Source organism: Acipenser ruthenus, chromosome 2 (assembly GCF_902713425.1).
Source record: "Acipenser ruthenus chromosome 2, fAciRut3.2 maternal haplotype, whole genome shotgun sequence".
In the NCBI taxonomy this organism is placed as follows: domain Eukaryota; kingdom Metazoa; phylum Chordata; class Actinopteri; order Acipenseriformes; family Acipenseridae; genus Acipenser; species Acipenser ruthenus.
In genome coordinates, this window is record NC_081190.1 from 37,909,352 (window position 1) to 37,932,382 (window position 23,031).

The following is a 23,031-nucleotide window of genomic DNA, read 5'->3' on the forward strand; positions in this document are numbered from 1 at the left end:
CAGGAGGCAGGCAGCATGACACAATAAATATATCCCTACTCTGATGAAAGGCTATGCTGCATCTTGAATTGAATTCTGAAACTATTGGATTTTGCAGAGTAAACCTAGACACAGCGACAGCTTGATTTCCAATCCATATGGTTCGTCATGTTAATAATTTATACAAATCCAGCAGCTGTTCTTGTGTTGCGTCAGCAAGGTTACTGTGCAGAGAAACATCTAGAGAATTCAATTCTAAACGACGAGCTTTCAGACATCAGGGTGACTCATTCACTGCAGCATCAGGCACAAACACTGCAGATAAAATGCTCTCTACATGGATCTCAGTGTTGATTGGAATCGTCCTGTTTGTCGTCTGTGGATCTCAGGTTATATCAGGTAAATAATCATTGGGTTAAAGGTTTTAATGTTAGAAAACATCATTTTTCTGGTTGATTTAAGGTGACCTTGACAGCATAGCTGGTGTGCTGATGTAAATCACCGAGGCATAAATCAGCTTGTCTGTGTTTAAGAAGTATTATTATTATTATTATTATTATTATTATTATTATTATTATTATTATTATTATTATTAACATGTTATTATCCTGTTGTTGTCTTCATAAATATTTTACATTTATTTATTTATTTTCCACATCACTTTTTTTCCATTTAATATACTTACTTATTTGTGTCATGGTATTCCAGCATTTTATTTACAACTATAAATGCATACACATTTTGTATATAACATGATGTGTGTTAAAACCCTTGCCTATGCATTATCATGATCATACTTCATTGGATGAATTGTGTTAGTTTTCAACCATGCATATTTTACATTTTCTTTTTATAACATGACTACAGAGTTACCAATCATGGGCATTTCTTTATGGTTCAAAGCATAAAAGACAAAAGTTGAATGACTAAATAATACTGTGAAATTGAATTTTGTTTCCCTTTCTGCATCCTCTCATGTCTGCTGTATCCATTCTGAATGATTTATGTTACTGCCACTGACACTGTTGGACCAAAGCCAGATTACCCTACCTAGACAATAATCGTTTTCAGCCTATATAAACAACAGTGAATGAATTGCCAGTCTAAATCAGTCCACACCCTTTAGGCATCACAGGTCATAGTAGATGTGAATATGGAGGATGTCACTCATTTCTGACCTGGTTGCAGTTCAAACTGTGGGACATTATCACAATTTAAATGCACACCGTTAGAAAGCCAACATTTTCATTTTAATTAAACTCTTATTTTCCTGAAACGTAGAAAACAAATTATCCAAACAGGACAGACAGGAAAAGAAGATTACAGCCAGTGTATTGCAAACAAGTTAAGTGGAAATTAAATTGGGAGAAAGTAATTATGTAAATTCAATATATCTTATTTTTAATGCATGAATGAAAGTAAGTGTCCTCTGGCAATGGAACTCATTTTGATTACCAAAATACACAGAACATGATTAGATTAACATATTGTGTTTTTTGTTTGTTTGTTTGTTTGTTTTTTTAAAAAATACTAATGTGTTCAGGTGCTTTTGTCTGCTCTTCAGATCTAGTAGCCATATACATATATAATACAGGTTATATCAACCACTTTGTGCTTATATTAGAAAGCGCCAGCAGTATCCTGGGCATCCAAAATAGTTGATCACAAGATGGCTCTTAGTTCTATCATTCTATAATGATCCTTTGGCTGATCTAGTCTAGTCTATGTTACTGTATATATCTATAACTGATATGATGTCTCTGAACACTGTTTATATGTTACATATATTATTTGAGTGAGGGAATATGTAGCCTACTGTAATTTTGTTTAGAGGGGAAGATATTTATAAATGAAAATAAAAGACAAGTCTATAAAAACACAGACTTTCCTGAACGTCAGAATATGTGCATTTATTGTATTCTGTTTTATATTTTAGTAATAGACTGCAAGTGGGTCTGATCTTATCATAAGCAACCATGCTTTTCTCATTCCAATTCTCATTCTAAAATCTCAATCTTCATGTAAGTCCTAGTTTAACACTGAGTGACAATATTTTCTTTAAACTATCACCCCTAAATACCTTGTGAGAAGATTCTATATTTGGCTTTTGCTGCCATTAAACGATAAAAGCACCGTACTGGAGCCAGTTGATCCTTTTTTGTAGGTGGTGCGGAGAAATGTGCCTTATTAGACTTCCCAGATAATAGTTTTAAAACATCTCTTGTTTTTAAGGTATGAAAAGATAAATCAGCTTAAGGTGAACGTTTTTTTTTTTCTTGTCTCATGCTTTTGTCCTGGAATACAACCCTCCCAAATATGAATTTAATCAAAAAGCATGCTGAGGAGGAAAGTACTTATAATAAAGTGTACTGAAGCTCTATGCTCTTGTGACATGACTGGAGTTCTGATCTGGCTCTAGGATTTAGAGTATACTATAATGAACAATGTATACTCAGTTGTTTTATCTTTGGTATCTGTTTCAGAGTTGCTAGACTCATTTGAAAATGGTAATATAAAACCTGTTTAGAAAATGTATCTCACTCCCATGTTTCTCATTCACCTCATTCCAAAACAATGGTAAATGTTTTTATTGATTAAATTTGCTGATTTTTAATATATATATTTTTTAGACAAAACAACTATTGCTTCTCCAATTCAAACTGACCAACGGGAGATCAACATAACTGAAATTGCTGTAGACTTGTCAATAGTGAAGAATATTGTTATAAAAGGTACATTTATTGTCTTCACTCATTTCACAGTTTTAAACTCTGGTAATTTATGTAGTAAAAAAAATAATATAGGTCTTCATGATTTTAAGGAAATGAAAAGAAAAAATTGCAATGGCCTTTTTCCTCTTTAGGACATTGTGATTCACTGTGCTTTTCAAGCCTATTTACCCATTCACTTATTATTCATTGTTATAAAGCGTTCTTTATTATAGCATTTTGAGTTTACAACTCTAACTTTGAAGGAGTGAGAACCAGGATTTTAAAATCAATTTTCTTATCTCTTAATAGCACTAGCTAATTGTCACTTGTTTCCCTTTTTCTGGTGTTGAAATTATTTTGGTTATTTGGCTTGCTTCCTGGTACAGGTAACCTAATGTAATTCACTTTATGATGTTTTAAGTTGTTAGGTATTCATTAAATGGAATAAAACATGTTCATAACTCAACACAAAACAAAACACTCCCTCAGTTGCAATTGTTTACACAATTTTTGATTACAAGTCAATAACAATTTGAGATGTGATTTAATATACAACCTGCTGTGATCAAACTAATGAAGACTACTCATACTTTATAGCAATTGCTTATCTTACCTATTGAAAAATAGTGATTGTAATTCTGGGAAAAATTTCCTAGTATGCACAGCGGTAGTTCATAAACTAGGTCTAAGGAAAAGTCACATGCACGTGACAAATGAGTTGCATTTGCTAGTTTCACAACTTATTTTCATTGTCAGTTTACAGGCTCGTTATGGCAATATGGCAGTAAAAATGTCTTAGAAACTAATCAAATAACATTGTAACGCTGTTGACAAGTCATTTAAATCGTAATGTGTATTTATAACATTAAGAGTGCAGGGATAACACTGGAAGTTCCTCTGCTACGGATACACGTATATACTCATAACTCGGCACAGCCCTATTTTTTTTTATTGTCCTCTTCTCTTTAATGTTTGCAATTTTAAAGTGGCATTTTGCTAAATATGAGTTTCTTTGATATTTTTGTATAGCCTAGTAAGGTGCTTCAAGCTGTTCTGAAAAGTCAGGTCAGACCCAAGTTTCTGTAACTTTCCTTCTTCCCAGTTCTGTAGTGGGGTACAAGACTGTTGAAATGGTATTTGAAGGTAACTTAGTGAGGGTGTTTTAAAAAAAAACAACAACAACTAAACGTTGTGTAATATTTGTGAAATTCACAGCAGAGCTTATATGAATCTATTGATTGTACAGCTACAGGTGTAATTTTTTCCTAATATCTTCAATAACATTTTTAGGACACACTGATCCCTGGATCAAAGCAAACATCGATGTTACACAGCCAACCAATTTAGACTTTTCATGTAAATTGACCGGTCTTCTATATGAATCATCGTCCATCACTGGATTTTGGAGAAAAGATGGCAAAGAGATCCCACAGTCTCGTGTTGTCATACAGAAGAAAGAGACTCAGTATCATCTCCAAATAAAGCAAGTATAATTCTGTTTATTGTATTTTCATATTTACCACAATTCAAAGCACCTTGTCTCAGTTTATTAGGGTTATCAATTAATCACAGTTAACTTTGTGCTAATGTCTTTGGAGATTATATTTTTTAATCGTGTTTGTCTTTATTATTTCTTGACATTTCATTTTTTTTAAATTTATTTTTGTATAAATACACCATGCTTTTATCAACATCTAGTTTGTTTCCCCTTTTAACGGAGGGACAGGGATTGGAGAAGTGCGTGCTCAAAAACAAAAAACCTCCCTCTTTGCACTATAGCCTTTTCACACCCGAGCGCAGCTTGGGTGTGTTCGCAATCACGGTTTGGACTGCTCGGCTCAACAAAATGACCAGTGTGAAACTAGCTGTACCATGAGGGCTCGGCTCGGGTGTGCAAGTGTGAAAAGGCAAAGAGACAGTGCTGTGCGATGTAACAAAAGAATCAAACCGAACGTAGCATCGCCTGTTTTATCCAGAACATTATTCTCATTGGTGAAATTAGACTCCTATTGCAGGTACTCTTTTTTTTATATCTGTGAATAAAAACATTTTTTGGTATATTAATGCTCAGTCTATTCATTTACAGGTGTAGTACGCTCAAAACACTCTACTGTACATTAAGTTCAAAGCATTTATGTTGCTTTTTACAGTTATGGTATTACATTTGTATTTTCCCAAAACGTTTTTCAGCTAAAGTTAACAATTAACCAAGATAACAATTTACTGATAGAAACTAACTGTACAAACGTACTGTATATCAAAATACGGAGAGCTGAAATACAAAGCAAAAAACAAAAAACAAACAAAAAAAAAAAAAGAACTATATACACATTAAAGAAAAAAACACAGTACTAGATCCAGAAACACACACACGCACACACACACACACGACTACAGTAAGAAATCTATGGCTAATGGATGACCTTCTTTCAAGCATACTGGTTAAAGTTCTTTTGCTCCAAAAACAACAATCATTCTCGCGGGATTACAAATCTTGTTTAATAAAACGTTTTTTAATTAACAAAATAAAAATATGTTTAATTAATATTATAACAAATACTACAGTACTTGTTATTAACTTACTAAAGTGTAACTCCTGTTCATACTGATAGAGCGTGTCTATTTTGTGGCTCACCTTTATGGTTTTTTCTGTGTACTTTGTGTTTGTACATTAGTTGACCATCTGTAATAAAAACGCTGGCATTGTCTCCAAATATTAGCCTTTCTTCCACTGTTCCCTTCACATTGACAAACTAAAACTAAAAGGCTAAATGTATTAAATGTAACTGTTTTTATTATTTTAAAGCAGTTATTAGAAAATATGGTATATGTAGGTATTAGTATTAAACTGTGCATTGATAAGATTGTGTTCGAGGGGAGTGTTTTTGGTGTACTTAGGCTATAGTGTTTTGGTCTTGTTGAAAGGGAGTGTTCTGAATGTGAATTCAAAGCACAGCAGTGTGTTTTGAAAGCACACTCATTACACTCTATCAACCTACATTCAAAACATTCTAGAGTGTTTTATACTGTGGTGTTTTGGGTGTCCTACACCGGGACCTGAAAACCATCTCAATTCATCTCAACCTGACAAATAGAAATACTATAGTCATGTATAATAATGTACGTGTGTGTTTATATATAGTTTTTTAATGTGGTTTAAATTACATTAAAACACTGAATGCTCATACCTACAAGTTGATTGCAGATTAATATAAAATATTTATGGATTTGTTAAAGAAAGTGTTCTATAATATGCCAGCAAGCCAGCACAACAAAATGAAACAGAGCAATACCTGTGATCTGTCTAATGACTATTATATATATATATATATATATATATATATATATATATATATATATATATATATATATATATATAAAATAATTATTACATTAAAGGCAACTGATAAGGTGAGTAATAAACTGACTCCACTGACTCTGTGTAAATAAATATAAAACTATAAAGAAGGGGCAAGACTATTAATCCAAAAATAGGACAACATGTTTTTTTTATGCTGGGTTGTTTTTCAGAACATTTTTTTTATAATAATAATAATAATAATAATAATAATAATAATAATAATAATAATATAATGACAATACACTTTTTACTTATATAGTGCTCTTCATGCAAGCATTCCAGGGCGCTTTACAAAATTAAGAAAGCCTGTGTCTAATATATAATCCAGCTACAAATAAACAGACCCAAACAAATATGTTTTCAAACAGGATTTAAAAGCTTCAGTTCTGCTAGAATTCCTGATATGAAACGGGAGCAAGTTCCAAAGACGAGGGGCATTATAACTAAATGCCCTGGCTCCGACAGAGTTCAAACTAATTTAGGGACTGTCAGAAGATTAGCATTTCCAATCTCAGGGAACGACCAGGGACATAGGGGTCAGCAGATCTTGAAGATAAGAAGGTTCAAGACTATGTAAGGCCTTATAGGTAATAAGAAGAACTTTAAAATAATAATAATAATAATAATAATAATAATAATAATAATAATAATAATAATAATAATAATAATAAAGTAAATCAGTAATAAACCAAACGAATGAGATGGATGTAGTAATTTTATTAATTAAATATGAGATTAAAACAAAGATTAACTAAGATAATTTATTTTTTATTTTAATTGAGAGATTAATTTTTTTAATCTCTTGACAGCCCCACTATTTATACACCTGTCAATTATCTTGCTGGGCTCATGCTATAGATAAGAGCTCCTTTAAATTAAGCATTTGCATAGTAACAATTAAACATTCATAAAACAACATTACCTTGTGTTGCTATTGGAGGTATTGTCTGTGAGATTCATGGCAAGGGCTCTACTTTCCAGATACATTAGGGAACATTCCCCTTACTGGAGTGATAACCAGGCTTTCAAATAAATAAAGTAATGTTACCCGTTGTTAGCATTACTAACTACAGTGTGGAGAATTTGTTCTTCATTTTAAACCCACAATGTGGGTTATTGCAATGGTGATGATCATTAATTGTACCAACTTGAATACTGTTCTGGAAAGATATGTGACATTCTTCAGTGAATACTGCTGCTGATTCATTTAGGAATTTGTGCTGTCTTGCTATCGACCCCTTTATCAAAGACTTTCAGATGTTTGAAATTGACTTGAAACTGGTAAATGTAACTTTTTTGTAGATTATTTAGATAACAAATAAATGCAATTAAGGCTGTGCAACATATACACTTTTTCCCCCCATCCATCATCTGTTTATATTAACACACCAGAATGCTGGTCTTTGATTAGATTAACAATTCAAAATGATAATTGATATACTGCATCAGTTGGAGGAAAACATCTAAAAGAAAAGGTCTTCTCTTGAGTCACAATGTTATTTGTTGCAGGTTTCAAGTTACTGATAACAGCCAACTTGGGAATTACACTTGTGTTTTTGATATTAAACCTGAGGTAGTCGCCAACTTTGTTGTTGAAGGTAAAAAAAAACCTGTTTTTCTTTTTCTTGGAATGCTGTTTATATAATAATAATAATAATAATAATAATAATAATAATAATAATAACAAAACAACCTGTTAGGGGAGACTGCAGCTGACAATAATAAGGCAGATTTCAGCAATATGGCTTCAAACTGTATTTTGAGCAGTAAATAAAATGTGCATCTTATCCAGTGTAAGACTGAAGGTTGCACAAAATGAAATTACTTGTACATTTTGGAACTTTTGTTCAGTCTTTAAGTTACTCCTATTTTCTGATGAGACCTTATATACTCTGGCCTTGAGAATTTCACGCTAGAATTTGCACTAACTGACAAGCTTGTAATTCATTCTTATACCTCAAAATGTCCTTATAGTGATTCCAATCAACTGATATAAAAAATAATGACGTAATTAACACCTTATTTACTGGTCAATTAAAAAAAGAAGAATCTTATTATTGTAATCTGACTAATAAACACTTTTCTACTCAATGTTTTACCCCAAATCGGCTGTTAAACACATATAACATAACTGTTATACACTGCCAGCGTATGTTTAAAAATGCACTGTATGCAACAATAATATAGCTTTTAGATTTCAAGACCACGTCACTTTAAACATACTTTGCATAAAACATCTTCAAATCTATACATATTTACAGAGATGTCAAATTAAAGAAAGCCACCTAAAGCATTCTTTTTAATAAACTGTAAATCAGTTTGTAGTTTGATGATCAATTCAGTAATGGGATGATTGTTTAATTATATTGAGTCTAAACTGACATTGTGTGGTTGTAGGACTGAATTATAGGTAAGCAGACAAGGTGTGAAAAACTACAGGCCCTAACTATTACTGTGTTGGCTCTTGTTTTATACAATTAATTGTTTTTCTCCTTAGGAGTAAATGCTTTGAAAATATCCTCCTAAAATTCCTTAAGGAAAGAAAATCCTATAAATAAGTTTCTTGGATGTCAGGTATCCATTAGCATTAATATTGTGAAAAGTATTAGGATTCAGATATTCAAGTATTGTAAAAGATTTTTGGTGTTTTATGGGCACACATTTATTGCAAGGGTTTTAACTTTGCCAGCTCTAAATATAAATTGATGCAGTGACCTTTCAACTTTGCTGACCCCATGGTAACAGTATCATGTTTTATACAGTGCATTTCAGTTTTCTTCTTTTATGGAACATTTGAGAATATTGTGCAATGAAATAGAAACCATGCACCAAAAAAGCTAGGAATGTGTTCCGCTGATCTTCTCTTATTGAGGGTAACAGTGTTTTTTTATATATTTTACTGTAGTTACAGGAGTAAGACATCCATGTTACTTTTTATTATATTTTAACTTTTGTATTAATTTTTAAGTTCCAGACACTGAAGGCAGAGAAAAACCACTTGTATGTTATGAAGGAGATGCAGTTGTGATGATCTGTAAAAGTCATGAATTTGTTCCAAACACTTGGATTTGGCACAAAGTGAATGGCACTGAAAAGGTAAGGCCTAGAAATGACTGTATAGCTATCTAACAATAAGGCACAATACTGCATATGGACCAGATTTGTTATGCAAGATTTAAAAAAAAAAAAAACAACTTTTTTTTTGTGAATAAAATTTTTAAAAAATAATAAAGAAGACAAACAAAACAGGTAGTATCTGAGATAGGGTGTCTACCTCACTGAAGATCTGACTGGAGCTCTCCACTTTGCACTGTTATTTATTAGCAGACGCCCTTATCCAGGGCGACTTACAATTGTTACAAGATATCACATTATTTGTACATACAATTACCCATTTATACAGTTGGGTTTTTACTGGAGCAATCTAGGTAAAGTACCTTGCTCAAGGGTACAGCAGCAGTGTCCCTGACCGGGGATTGAACCCACGACCCTCCGGTCAAGAGTCCAGAGCCCTAACCACTACTCCACACTGCTGCCCACTGTGGATAAGTACAGTGTAAAAATGTGCACCTTTTGCCTGGTTAGGCTTTTTTTCTTGTTTGGGGTGTAGGTGGCTGTTGCTGTTCTCTCTTCTTTGTTACAACTGGTGTCAACTGAACCCATCTGCCCGATTTAGACATAAGACCCTGTTGTCATGGCCTACCTGGGGTAAGCTTTAATAAAAACAACAGTGTGTCTGGATAAAAGGGTATATTTGCATTCAAGTGTTGGCAGGGTTGTTTTGGCTATAATAAAGGAGGGTTGATTCCCCATGTTGACTGTGTCAGAGTAAAAGACAACTTATATTAATAAAAACTTCTATTTTTTTCAGGCTATTATCAATGCAACAGCAAACCCAAATCGATACATAATGAATATATATAAGGATGGAAATAAAACATCCCTTAAAGTAATGGGTTCAACAGGGAAAGACAGTGGTCTCTTCGGGTGCAGTGCTGTGTATGAGATCGGATCAAGTGAAGGCCATGTTAAAGTCAAAGTTCTTAGTTACATGGTGCCCCTCAAGCCCTTCCTGGCCATCGCTACTGAGGTTATAATTCTGGTATCTTTAATTCTGGTCTATGAGCAGCACACCAAGAAGAAAAAGAATCTTGCAGGTGTGAACATTTTTTCAATGTGTTTGCTTTTTGATAATTTAACAGAAGCACCAGACTGCAACATGTAATATCTATAAATATATGTATAGAACACAATCTTTTGAAATACCATTTTTAATGTTTTATTTCACTGTTACTATACCTGTAGGTTACTGTGGGCAATGGGTTCAGTCAGCTATGTGGAAAGGTTTATGGTTGATGTAAAGTTACAAATCAGAACCAGTTTTTAAAATGGATTTAGGAAGAAATCTGCATTGGAACTAGTAGGAACATGTTATGTAAAACAGTTTGGAATACAATATATTTGCAGCATTTAATTGAACATCAATAGTGACTGCCCAGGTATTTTATTAGGTGGTTTAGGGGTCAGGGTTGATAGTTGATCACTTTGTTTGTTCAAAACAACTACTGGTAATACATAATTTGCTTTTATTAATTTATCTTTCCCAGATAATGGCACTGAACACATGGAAAAACTGTAAGTATTTTTTTAAACTGGATTTTGAGGGGTGTGTTTTATCGGCCGTTTCAAAACGGATCGGTACTGCATTTCATATGCTCCGTGTCCGTGTGAAGGAGAATTATTTTGTTGAAGTTTCGTGAAAATCTGTGCGGTACTTTTTAAGTTACAGAACCATGAAAAAATGTTTTTTATGAATTAGTCAGAGTTGTTTTGGCGCTAAAATAACTCAAAAATGGCTGCGTGTTTAAACATCATATCGGGCAGGCGGATAGTACTCATTGGCTAGGAGTTTTTTGGAACCGAAAATATTGATAAAGTATTTAGCGAGTTATTTACATTTTTCTTCGCACATGCACAGTTTATTTTTTGCTAACTGATAAGTTACACATGCGCAGTCGGGCTCCACCACCAAGAGTATGTTAGTGGGTATTTGTCTTTTTTTTTTTTTTTTTTAATGCTTCCGACCTTAACTCAGTCTGTGAAGCTAAACCCTGGACGCAGTACCATGATTGATAGTGCTATCGCTAATGGGGACTCCAGAAGTTGATGTAGCAACTAATTAAATTGTATCTCTTTTAAATATTTACAGCCAAGATATATATTTTGTTTGTATGCATTATATACACTTTAAAACATAAGCATAAAAGATCTATAGTCGTAAACTAATATATTGTGTATGATAATGTATTACAAACAATATAATGTTAATGATAATTAATATTACAAAATGTTTGAGGGTTTGTTTCCGAACACAACAACAACGTAATAAATTGCGCACAAACAATTATGGATTTGCAATATTTGACTGAGGATTTATGTTCAAAACCCTCCTTCCGTGTGAACTGTGATGCACAATACATACAGTATAGTTGTGAATACACTATGGTAGCTGAATTTGAACAAAAATAAAGTAAAAGCAGTGCTTAAAAGTGTTTTTTCTATAATTTTTGTATGTGATTTAACCCAGCGTTTGGTTTACATGTTGAAATCCCTAACGGAGTTACAAGTATCCGGGAGATCCTGTTGTTCATGATTATTAGGCTATTATTTTATTTATATTAAGCGATGAAATGGTTGAATCGAATGTATGGAAATGTGCTGCTCTCCTCCTAATGATGCCATTTGAATAATTTTAATATAAAGTATACATATAAATATAATAACAACATGAATAAAAAAATTAAAAATAAAAACCACAAAGTGATTTCTAATTGTTCTTTTGAACGATATAAATTAAAGTAGAGATTCAGCTTTATAATAAAACAAATAATTATTACATAACAAGCATAAAATGAAAAATAACATTGGAAACCTAATTTCATACTTTGACAAAGGTATTTGGGCACCCTTACATTTACAGCTTGCAGTCTTTTTTTTGTATTTTAAAACCAGTTACTGGCATCTTTCCGGAGATATTTTTGCCCATTCTTCAACACCTACAGCTTTGAGTTCTGCAATCGACTTTAGGTTTCCTTTTTGCAACAGCAGCCTTCAAGTCAATCCACAACATCTCAATGGGAGATCTGGAGGAGTCTGGGGACTGAGATGGCCAATCCATAACTGTAATCTTCCTTTTTTTCAGAAATTCCTTTGTAGACTTCGCAGAATGCTTAGGGTTATTAGACTGCTGGAATACAAACCTCTGTCCAATAAGCCTTCTAGCACTGGGTAACAAATGAGGGGCCTATGTACTAAGAGTTGTGCATGCGCAAATATCAAGTTGTGCATGCGGAAAAATGCGACATATGTACAAAAGGGAAATGCCAAGTGCATCTCGAAAAATGTGCATATGCAAATTTGCAAAGGCAACTTTACGCCTCTGCAACAAGATGCTCCAGGAAGTAGGTAGATAGGTCATTAGCATCTCATTGGCCTCTGAGGTGCTCCTGATTACATATGAAGACCAGATGCACCTGTGCATAATGATATGCACTAAAGTGAGCATCTAATCGCTCCATTACTCGCACACGCTTAACTTTGTGCCAATTAGGACGGCATAGATTATGTGATGGGGCTATAAAAAGGTGTGCTTGTGTGAGTCTATTCTCCAGACAGAGAAGTCATGAAAAACTCATGCCATACTGCATTTCTTTTCATGGGCAGATGTATTAATAACAAAAAATGCTGTATGTCATGGCCTTTAATGAGATATATTTTATACCAAGAATGCATACAGCAGTAACATACTGTATATACATATTTAATTTTGTTTTAAACACATGCCTTTGGGGAAACAAATGTGATGTCTCTGACTCAGTGCCTGCATTTGTGTGGCTTAATTTATTTATGAAGGGCTAATTTAAAAAGTAAATTGTATATTTTATTGTAATGCGGTCAGTGTTTTCGCTGTCGCTCGTCACTCTCGTCAATTACAAATGTTTTTGAACAAAGAAAATGACTGCTTCTGTTTTGTATAATTTGTTTCATTTTTCAATAATTGTTTAATAGGATGCTAGTAGTTAAAACACAACAGCACAATGTGATAGACAGATAAAGCAGAAGATCATATTACCATAATCTCCAGGTAACTATAAAAAATGTTCCTAGTACTACTCAAGTTCCATAGAGCTTGGTGGTTCTTGCTGATTCTGCATTTTTTGAATTTGCTAATCTTAAAAAGAGTGCCTCTCCAGGCAGAATGTATCTATTTTCTGTAACAAGTTGTGTGTACAGTACTGTAGTGACTACATCTACTTTACAGGGAGAGGAAAGCAAAGTTTTGTTCAACACAGTTTTTTGCACGTTTTATCATCGTCTGATATTTATGATGTACAGTATTGAGATGGTTTAACAATGGTAATGAAAATGAATATATAGTTGTAAATTAAATAAGGGCGTTTAAAATATTAAAGGTGCCCCTATCAAAACCTTCATGGTTGTTTTAAACAATACCCAGTATGCAATATAATGCATTTGCATTGCAGGGTGTCGAAAGAAAAAAAAATATTTTGTTGAAGTGAAGTTTCTGTAGCCATGAGAACGATCTGTTGACTGCCATTATCCCTTGCCTGTGTGAAAGGGTTATGACGGCATTATACCGACATAGTTTGCGCAATTTTGTGCTGTGTGAATGGGTATTTTAAAGAATTTATTTAACGTCTCTGAGACGGCTCAGTAGCGGCATTTATGTGTGAAAGGGGTATCTGACACGGTGCCAGAATTTCAAGCAACAGCCACACAATTCCACCTTGAGCCAAATCCAGAGCCTACATGGTTCTGATGCACAGCACATTCACTTCATTTAAATACTACAGCCCACATTCTGATGCACAGGTGCAGTTTTCAACACTCCGCAGTTAATACATAGCCCGCAACTTTTGAGATGCGCAGCTCAAATTAAATATGGACCTGCATCTAATTGCACTTACTGGCTCTTAGTACATAGGCCATAGAACAAAATCTTGATATTTTCAGCATTCATTGATCCTTCTACAATACAAAGGTCGCCAGTGCCTGAGGAAGAAAAGCAAGCCCATACCACCACACGATCTCCACACTTTTCTTTAAATTTTTCTCCTCTCTTCCTCCAAATAATTGTTGCTTTCTTGGTGAAAAAAGTTATATATTTTGGATTCGCCTGACCATAAACTCACCAGGCTTCTTCAAGTATTCAGTGGAAAACTCCAATTGCTTTCTTTTGTGTATTGTTTTAAACAAAGGTTTGCATCTTGGTTTTCACCCATGGACATTCATCTTGTTAAGGTATTGTTGAATTGTTTGCTCGTGAATTTCTTGACCATCTTTCTCAATTGTTAAATCTTTTGCAGTAATCCGAGGATTTTGCTAGGCTGCTCAAATGATTCTTCTTCCAGATTTTGAAGAAATCTATCTTGGTCTCCCACACCTGGAGCTAGTTGCAGTAGTTCCTGTTCTCCTGTGTTTGTCAATAATAGCCTACATGCTTTTTGGTCAACCGAGTCATTCTGCTGTTTTTCTGGTAGTTTCTCCTTTTTTGTTCAGTTGTATCACTGTCATTTTGAGATTGTTGCTGTACTTTGTAGTTTTAACCATTTGTGTTGCTTTTTTGAATCACAAATTTCCAATTTGTTTTTCAGCAATTGATGATTATGTATTCATTTATGCTGTAATTATCACCAGGTGTTGGTTTTCAATCATGATAATCTTCAATAATTAGCAATGAATGGGTTTCATATGAAATATGTTGATTGCCCAAATAAGTATGAAATTAGTTTTTGCATGTTATGTAATAACGTGTTGTTTTATTAGAAAGCTGAATCTCTACTTTAATTTTTATCTTTCAATAGAACAATTAGAAATTATAGAAATCACTTTTTTGCAGGGGTTCTCGTTTTTTTTTTTTTTTTTTTAACTACCCAAATACTTTTGTCTGCGACTGTGTGTGTGTGTGTATATATATATATAATAGATATACACACACACACACACACACACAGTCAACTCTCATTAATACAAATGTCAAGGGACCTGCACATTTCAGTTACAGTACAATGAAAAGCATTATAAATGTAAAAGTACTTGATTGATTTTCATTTGATTGAAAATATGGTGAACTTTTAAAAAGTATACATTGCAACTTGAAATCTGCATTTCCTGTTCTGATCACAGGCATTTTTAAACCACAAAACCAAGGAATCCTCCACATCAAAGTATTGAGTATTGACTTGCATCCACAGTTTTGCTGTTCATAGGCCTGTATAACTGTATCCCAGTTTTTCAGAAGGGTTGAGAACTGTTCACAGGAATGTTGAAATCTGCAGCAACATCTTTCTTTTTCTTGTACGGTGGTGCATTATCCACCACTTTTGTCTGCAAGGATAATGATTTTTTTTTTGATCTGACCTCTAATTACTCTGCTTCATGGAAATGGCATGAGCAAATGCATGAACACTATGGCAAAACACATCGGATCAGCAGTCCCAAAACAACACTAAAATACAGTTATGAACTAGGGCATTCATTTTCAGTGTTGGGCATGTTACTGAAAAAATGTTACTTACTACTCGTTACTTCATAAAAAAAAAACTAATATAATGTCCTTAATTATTACTTAATAAAAAAGTATCACGTTATATTACTCGTTATACTTATTTCTCTTGTCTTATCCTGCGAAACAGTTGTTTACTATTTAACTGCATGTCTGGTAATTTATTTATTAAATGTGTCAAACAGGTTTTTAAAATGTTTGTAGTATAAGAAACAAACTGACTGGATACAGGAAATAGTAAACTATAATCATTACAATACATGCGACTTTACGCAACTCATAAGGAGTGGAAAATAAAAAAAAAGTTACATAAAGGTTTTTTATAAGAGAATAGTGAGCATTAGTTGGGAAAAACTGACAATTACTTAGCGTAATAGATATACACGTATTTTGCAGATACATACTTATGCATCGATTAAACTAGTATTTTTCGTATGCATGCAATTTCAGTTCTTCAATGCTTAGATTCAGTCAAACTATTTTAAACGTTTAGTTTATAAATCTACATAGTCGTTGTTGTTGTATCAAAATAGCTTAGGTTACTGAAAAAAAAGCTGTTTATGTACCCGTCGCGATCTTTGTGATGCCTTTATTAAACTCTGTACTCAAGCCAGTTAATCTTGATTGTGTGCACTCACACAATAAAAGCTGTGTTCAGGGTTTCCAAGTGTTCAAGGAAAATAGCAGTTACATCTTTAGGGACTGCCGTAAGCCGAGTTGTTTCCAGTTTGACGGCGTGTCGTGCTGACTGAAAATACAATAAAGAGCAGTTCACATTTCCGGTTACAACTGAACTGAAATATACTTTGGCTTTAAAACAAGAAAAGGCCACCAATGTAGGTGTATATCAGAGAAAAGGTATCGAGACAAGCTTGTTTATTTTTTGTGGAAAGTAACTAATATTATTACTCCCAATAAAAATCGAACAAATTATATTACCTTGTTATTGACAAAAGTAATATCATTACATGAATGTGTTACTTAAGTAACTAGTTACCCCAACTTTGATAATTTTATTCAAATTTTTCTTCCCTGGGGGTTGCAAAATAATTTGCACAAACAGGAAATTTGTGTTACGTGAATACGTATTATAAGAAGTCATTTGCTTCTTGGACGGGACCGTGTAGAACATTCGTAGTATCAATAAATTAGTTAAATCCAAGTTTTTCTTAAGAGAATTCATATATATATATATATATATATATATATATATATATATATATATATATACAGTACTGTGCAAAAGTTTTAGGCAGGTGTGAAAAAATGCTGTAAAGTAAGAATGCTTTCAAAAATAAAAAATAGACATGTTAATAGATTATATTTATCAATTAACTAAATGCAAAGTGAGTGAACAGAAGAAAAATCTAAATCAAATCCATATTTGGTGTGACCACCCTTTGCCTTCAAAACAGCATCAATTCTTCTAGGTACACTTGCACAAAGTCAGGGATTTTGTAGGCATATAGTCAGGTGTATGATTAAACAATTATACCAAACAGGTGCTAATGATCATCAATTCAATATGTAGGTTGAAACACAATCATTAACTGAAACAGAAACAGCTGTGTAGGAGGAATAAAACTGGGTGAGGAACAGCCAAACTCAGCTAACAAGGTGAGGTTGCTGAAGACAGTTTACTGTCAAAAGTCATACACCATGGCAAGACTGAGCACAGCAACAAGACACAAGGTAGTTATACTGCATCAGCAAGGTCTCTCCCAGGCAGAAATTTCAAGGCAGACAGGGGTTTCCAGATGTGCTGTCCAAGCTCTTTTGAGGAAGCACAAAGAAACGGGCAACGTTGAGGACCGTAGACGCAGTGGTCGGCCAAGGAAACTTACTGCAGCAGATGAAAGACACATCATGCTTACTTCCCTTCGCAATCGGAAGATGTCCAGCAGTGCCATCAGCTCAGAATTGGCAGAAAACAGTGGGACCCTGGTACACCCATCTACTGTCCGGAGAAGTCTGGTCAGAAGTGGCCTTCATGGAAGACTTGCGGCCAAAAAGCCATACCTCCGACGTGGAAACAAGGCCAGGCGACTCAACTATGCACGAAAACACATGAACTGGGGTGCAGAAAAATGGCAGCAGGTGCTCTGGACTGATGAGTCAAAATTTGAAATATTTGGCTGTAGCAGAAGGCAGTTTGTTCGCCGAAGGGCTGGAGAGCGGTACACGAATGAGTGTATGCAGGCAACAGTGAAGCATGGTGGAGGTTCCTTGCAAGTTTGGGGCTGCATTTCTGCAAATGGAGTTGGGGATTTGGTCAGAATTAATGGTCTCCTCAATGCTGAGAAGTACAGGCAGATACCATCAGGGAGGCATCTGATTGGCCCCAAATTTATTCTGCAGCATGACAACGACCCCAAACATACAGTGAAAGTCATTAAGAACTATCTTCAGCGTAAAGAAGAACAAGGAGTCCTGGAAGTGATGGTATGGCCCCCACAGAGCCCTGATCTCAACATCATCGAGTCTGTCTGGGATTACATGAAGAGAGAGAAGCAACTGAGGCTGCCTAAATCCACAGAAGAACTGTGGCTAGTTCTCCAAGATGTTTGGGCCAACCTACCTGCCGAGTTCCTTCAAAAACTGTGTGCAAGTGTACCTAGAAGAATTGATGCTGTTTTGAAGGCAAAGGGTGGTCACACCAAATATTGATTTGATGTAGATTTTTCTTCTGTTCACTCACTTTGCATTTTGTTAATTGATAAATATAAACTATTAACATGTCTATTTTTGAAAGCATTCTTACTTTACAGCATTTTTTCACACCTGCCTAAAACTTTTGCACAGTACTGTATGTATATATATATATATATATATATATATATATATATATATATATATATATATATAATTATTCATTAGTATTAACAATAAACAATTACAATGGTAACATATTTTCATTCCATTTAAGAAAAACTGAGGAAAGTAATGGAGTAGGAGACAGCACTACAAGACACAGAAACGTTTAAAAGGTAAGATAGTTCAGACTTTTTAACCTTATGGAACAAACATATATTTTTAATATATGGTAGAAAAGTATGATCCTTATGTCTGTAATCCATATATTTATTTTATATGGATTACAGACTAATGAAAATATATGGTGCACCATATATTTTCAACATATAAAATAAATATATGGATTACAGACTAAACTATATTTTAAATATATAAAAAAGGGGCTAATTTCTATATATGAAAAATATAAGGATCTTACTTTTCTACCATATATTAAATATATATGTTTTTTTTTCCATAAGGGTAAACAGTACAGCCTCTATTATCATTTAGTTGCTGTCTTGAAATAAAGAAAGGTACAGTACCTTGTGTGCAAAAGAAGCAACACATTAAAACAGATAAACAGTTCAATGGTGTAATGTGAAGTAAACTCCTTCTTTTGGTTTAATGCTTATTTATGCAACATACAAATTCCCATTACAATTTGATTCACAATCAATCACATAATTTTCTATGACATTACATGTTTTATATTAAGAAATCACATCACAAGTAAGAAAGGTGTTTTTAAATGCTTTCATTCCCAATGTTTAGTCCTTTAGAGTCCTCATCAATCCTTTTACAGTGTAGTTTTCTTTTACAGGAAAACCGAAAGCAGAAAGCATCAATTATCAACATTAATTCCTAAGCAGGTTCTGATACTTGCTTGTTGTGAGAGTGACATGAAGTTGTGTAGCTGTAGTTTTCACTGATCTCTTCTCCCCCTCTAACCCCATATGGAAATATCCAGGCATAAACAACAATGTTAACATAAAGCCAAGGCCTATTTGTTCTCTGTGTGTATCTCAGATTATGTGCTTATCTCAGATTTAAAAGGATTACTGCATCATATCTGCTGGCCATGAATAGATTTCAAGATGACTGACTAGCCATGTGGATAAAGGTATTATATAGATGTACAATATTGACATTTTATAATTATAAGCATTTATCTGGTGAATACTGCAATGTTAAATATTTACAGATTTTATCCAGTTTGTTTAAATGGATTGTTTCACAGTATCCCCACCCAGTCCTATGCGTTTTTGGGTTCCCACAGCCTGTCTATCTGTGTTATCCCTGGCTCTGTCTGACTCTCTCTATCATTGTAACATTGCCTGCTCCTTAAAACAAGTACATCTGCAAATCATTCAGGTAAATCTTCACAAGGAGTCCAGTGCCCAATTCAAACAAACAAAAGGGCAATTACAGCTCAGAGAATAAAATAATTAAGGCCTTTACAATATCAGATGAAGCAGGTATAAACTGAGGTTTCAGCTCATGCTGATTTGATGTTGTAAAACACAAGCTCCTGTTTTACAGGTTTATCTCATACAATGCAAACGCTAAATAGTGAAGCAATACCTATCAAATAAAGAATCACATGAGTCCACTTTTAAATAATGATTGCCTTGCTGGGGAGGATCTTATAGAAGCAATCAGACCTTTACTCCTTTTTCTAGATGTCATTTACAATAGGATGTTTTCACAAAATGTAATCTGGGACTAGTGCAAAAAATGATGCCACGAACCTTGATGTGGATATGCAATAATAAAATGGCATAACTTATCAGGAAAGTATCATTTTAAATTGAGAAGCACTAAAACACCGATTCTTAGGACAGTGTTGTTATTTATTCTGACCGTCGGTGAGATGAGATGAGGTTAAAAGCTCTATAACCACGAATGCAGACAAGTCAGGCTCATTTGCATTGTGGTTAAGATGCTCATTTGCAGTGCAAGGGGTCTCCAGTTTGCACCCAGCCTCTGCCCTGTTACATAGACATTAACAAGTTTGAGACAGAATTACTGGAAATGCTACATACAGTTACGTTTAATATTATTTATTTAGAAATTGAATGTATGTGGGATTTCAGTGTAGTTTTTTTTATTAAAACCCCACTGTTAATCATAGGTTTGCTATGTTAAGTAAGTACTCTATAAATAGATTCAGGATCCTCAAGGAAATATTATTTTATTCATTAAAACACAGTAACAAAATAATACCCTGTGTGTAGAAAAGATAAAGGTAACACCATTGTTGTGATGCTGATGTTGTGTGTATTGTAAAACATATAGAAAATCTAAATATGCATAGTAATCATTCAGGGATGAGTCCAAAATGAATAACGTGTGAGCTTCCCTGCAATCTTACTACAGTTTTAAAGTTCAGTGGAAAATGAAATTTAAACTGTTTTGCTCACACCTTTGCAATGCAGTTATGCGTGACCAAAGCAGTTAAAAGGTGTATATATGTTTTTAAAGCTTGGCAATACTTGATTTTTGACATGCCAGTACTGTATTTTGCATTGCTTATCCAAATTCTGCAACCACGCACATTTTCAAGCTTGCCTTAACACACAAAACAAATTAAATGTCAATAAAAAAATTTGAAGCCTGGCATTTGAGATATGTTTTGCCTTTGAATGTAAAACCTTGTATATAATGTTTTACCTCCACTAGCAATCTTTGTAACTTATTTGGCCAATAAACTAATTTATGTAATGTCATTTGTTTTCAATATATGTTATTATTATTATTTATTTCTTAGCAGACGCCCTTATCCAGGGCGACTTACAATTGTTACAAGATATCACATTATTTTTACATACAATTACATTATTTTTTTACACATTATTTTTTACATACAATTACCCATTTATACAGTTGGGTTTTTACTGGAGCAATCTAGGTAAAGTACCTTGCTCAAGGGTACAACAGCAGTGTCCCCCACTGGGGATTGAACCCACGACCCTACGGTCAAGAGTCCAGAGCCCTAACCACTACTCCACACTGCTGTGTTCAATAAACACATTTTAAAACAGTATGGCATTCTTTATGTCTTTTTTTTGCTGTGTAACAGGGGTCTTGCTACCTGTGATGTACTTGATTTGGAATAATTGATTGATTTCGCTGGATGACGTGCATGCATGTTCACTGCTTGATTGACAGTAGATGGAGAAAGATGGCTGGGATTGACTCACCCCGCAGGCGCGCAAGTTTATTTACACAGTACAGGAACCCCACGTGACACTATCAGCAATGGTAGCTCACTTGGGACATACGGTCTGAAGAGGCAGGAAATATGTGATGTGATATCTAAAGGGTTAAAAACGGTTTTGTGGTGGTGTGAGTACTGTGCATTATCGTGTTGTATTCTGAGCACAGCACATTCTGGTGAGAATTGCTCGAGATGTGTTTCTCAAAAGATAGTTAGGACGCTGTTATGTCTAGTTTGAAGCAAAGCTGCTTAGTTAAAAACAACCCCTTATAAGGGAATCTTCATCTTTGAGAAAGTTCTATAATCATGATGTGTTAATTTGCCTATTTGTTGCTATGCTAATCCTGTATAAATATTGTGCTACCTTGTCAATAATCAAGAGAGAGTGTGTTCCTGTAACCATTGCTGCTTTTCCCATGCTCGCATTGTATTAAAGCTTCTTGAAACTGCTATCGAGTGGAGTTATCAGTCATTTCACATTAAACAGGATTTTACCGACTACAGGTCCTGCTTCCACACCTGTCTATAACTCGGGCAGTTCATCCAACTCCAACCTTGGATATACACTTGATGCTGCGTTTCCTTAACCCAGTTGTTCAGCAGCACAGATGGACCGATGCTTGCGCAGTTGAGGCGAATGCGACCACCACAGCCAGACAACGCTCTGACCCCTATGGCTTACAGCAGCCCTGATCTGTATAATCGGGACCCTTTTATTCCTGGCGCTCTGCTGCACCACACCCACCTGCTGATTAGGAACTCACAGCTGGTAAACACACACGCTGCTCGTTCCCACAACTAAACACAGCAGGCAGGCTGCTACACACAGAGCGTCAGGTTCCCCATTAAAAACCAACCCCACTATTATTTCTACAATCACAACACTGGTTTTTACAGTAAACAATCACAGAAGTCCCTCCTTATGTGCATGGCCCCAGACCTGCTACAAACAGGCACTCCAGTGTACTGCGTTCAGTCTCAAATGCAGTTTAATACGGTTTTTACTGGGTCTTTCTCAACAGAGCTAATAGCTTTTGCTCTAGATAGGGACCTGTGACATACTTATAAACTTCATGAGAATGGTGCTTAAACTGCAGTTTGTGGACATGGCGCATGTGAAATGATGTGCTGATCTTGAGGGACATTTCCAGTAGGCTGAACAATCACTGTCTATCACTTCTTTACAACACTTATTCTTACCACTGGAGATCACCAAGAGCAACCTGAAAATAAAATAAAATGTGTCAGCCTGGGAAATACTGTATATAGTGTATTCTATGACGGATGAATGTGCATATTTATTGAGAAGTTCTTCAGATCTTCAATGTCATCAAAATGAATATTGTGTTTTTAAACCACAGCAATGTCTTTGTGTAAAAGA

At 34.5% G+C, this 23,031-nt stretch overlaps 1 protein-coding gene across 4 annotated transcripts; it reads left to right on the plus strand.

Annotated features, from left to right (window-relative positions):
• The first annotated feature begins 19 nt into the window (after positions 1-19).
• LOC117408709 (embigin-like) lies at positions 20-22,099 on the plus strand. Of its 4 annotated transcripts, XM_034013955.3 has the most exons (9): positions 20-378; positions 2,610-2,711; positions 3,981-4,173; positions 7,561-7,649; positions 9,020-9,147; positions 9,923-10,208; positions 10,659-10,686; positions 18,564-18,624; positions 19,254-22,099. In XM_034013955.3, the coding sequence occupies exons 1-8, from the start codon at positions 138-140 to the stop codon at positions 18,619-18,621; spliced, it is 1,125 nt and encodes a 374-aa protein (XP_033869846.2). In that variant the 5' UTR covers positions 20-137; the 3' UTR covers positions 18,622-18,624; positions 19,254-22,099. The 4 variants fall into 4 exon arrangements, with proteins under 4 accessions (XP_033869846.2, XP_058851635.1, XP_058851626.1 ...); XM_058995652.1 differs by lacking the exon at positions 2,610-2,711; XM_058995643.1 differs by lacking the exons at positions 18,564-18,624; positions 19,254-22,099 and adding an exon at positions 14,439-16,805.
• Positions 22,100-23,031: the final 932 nt, after the last annotated feature.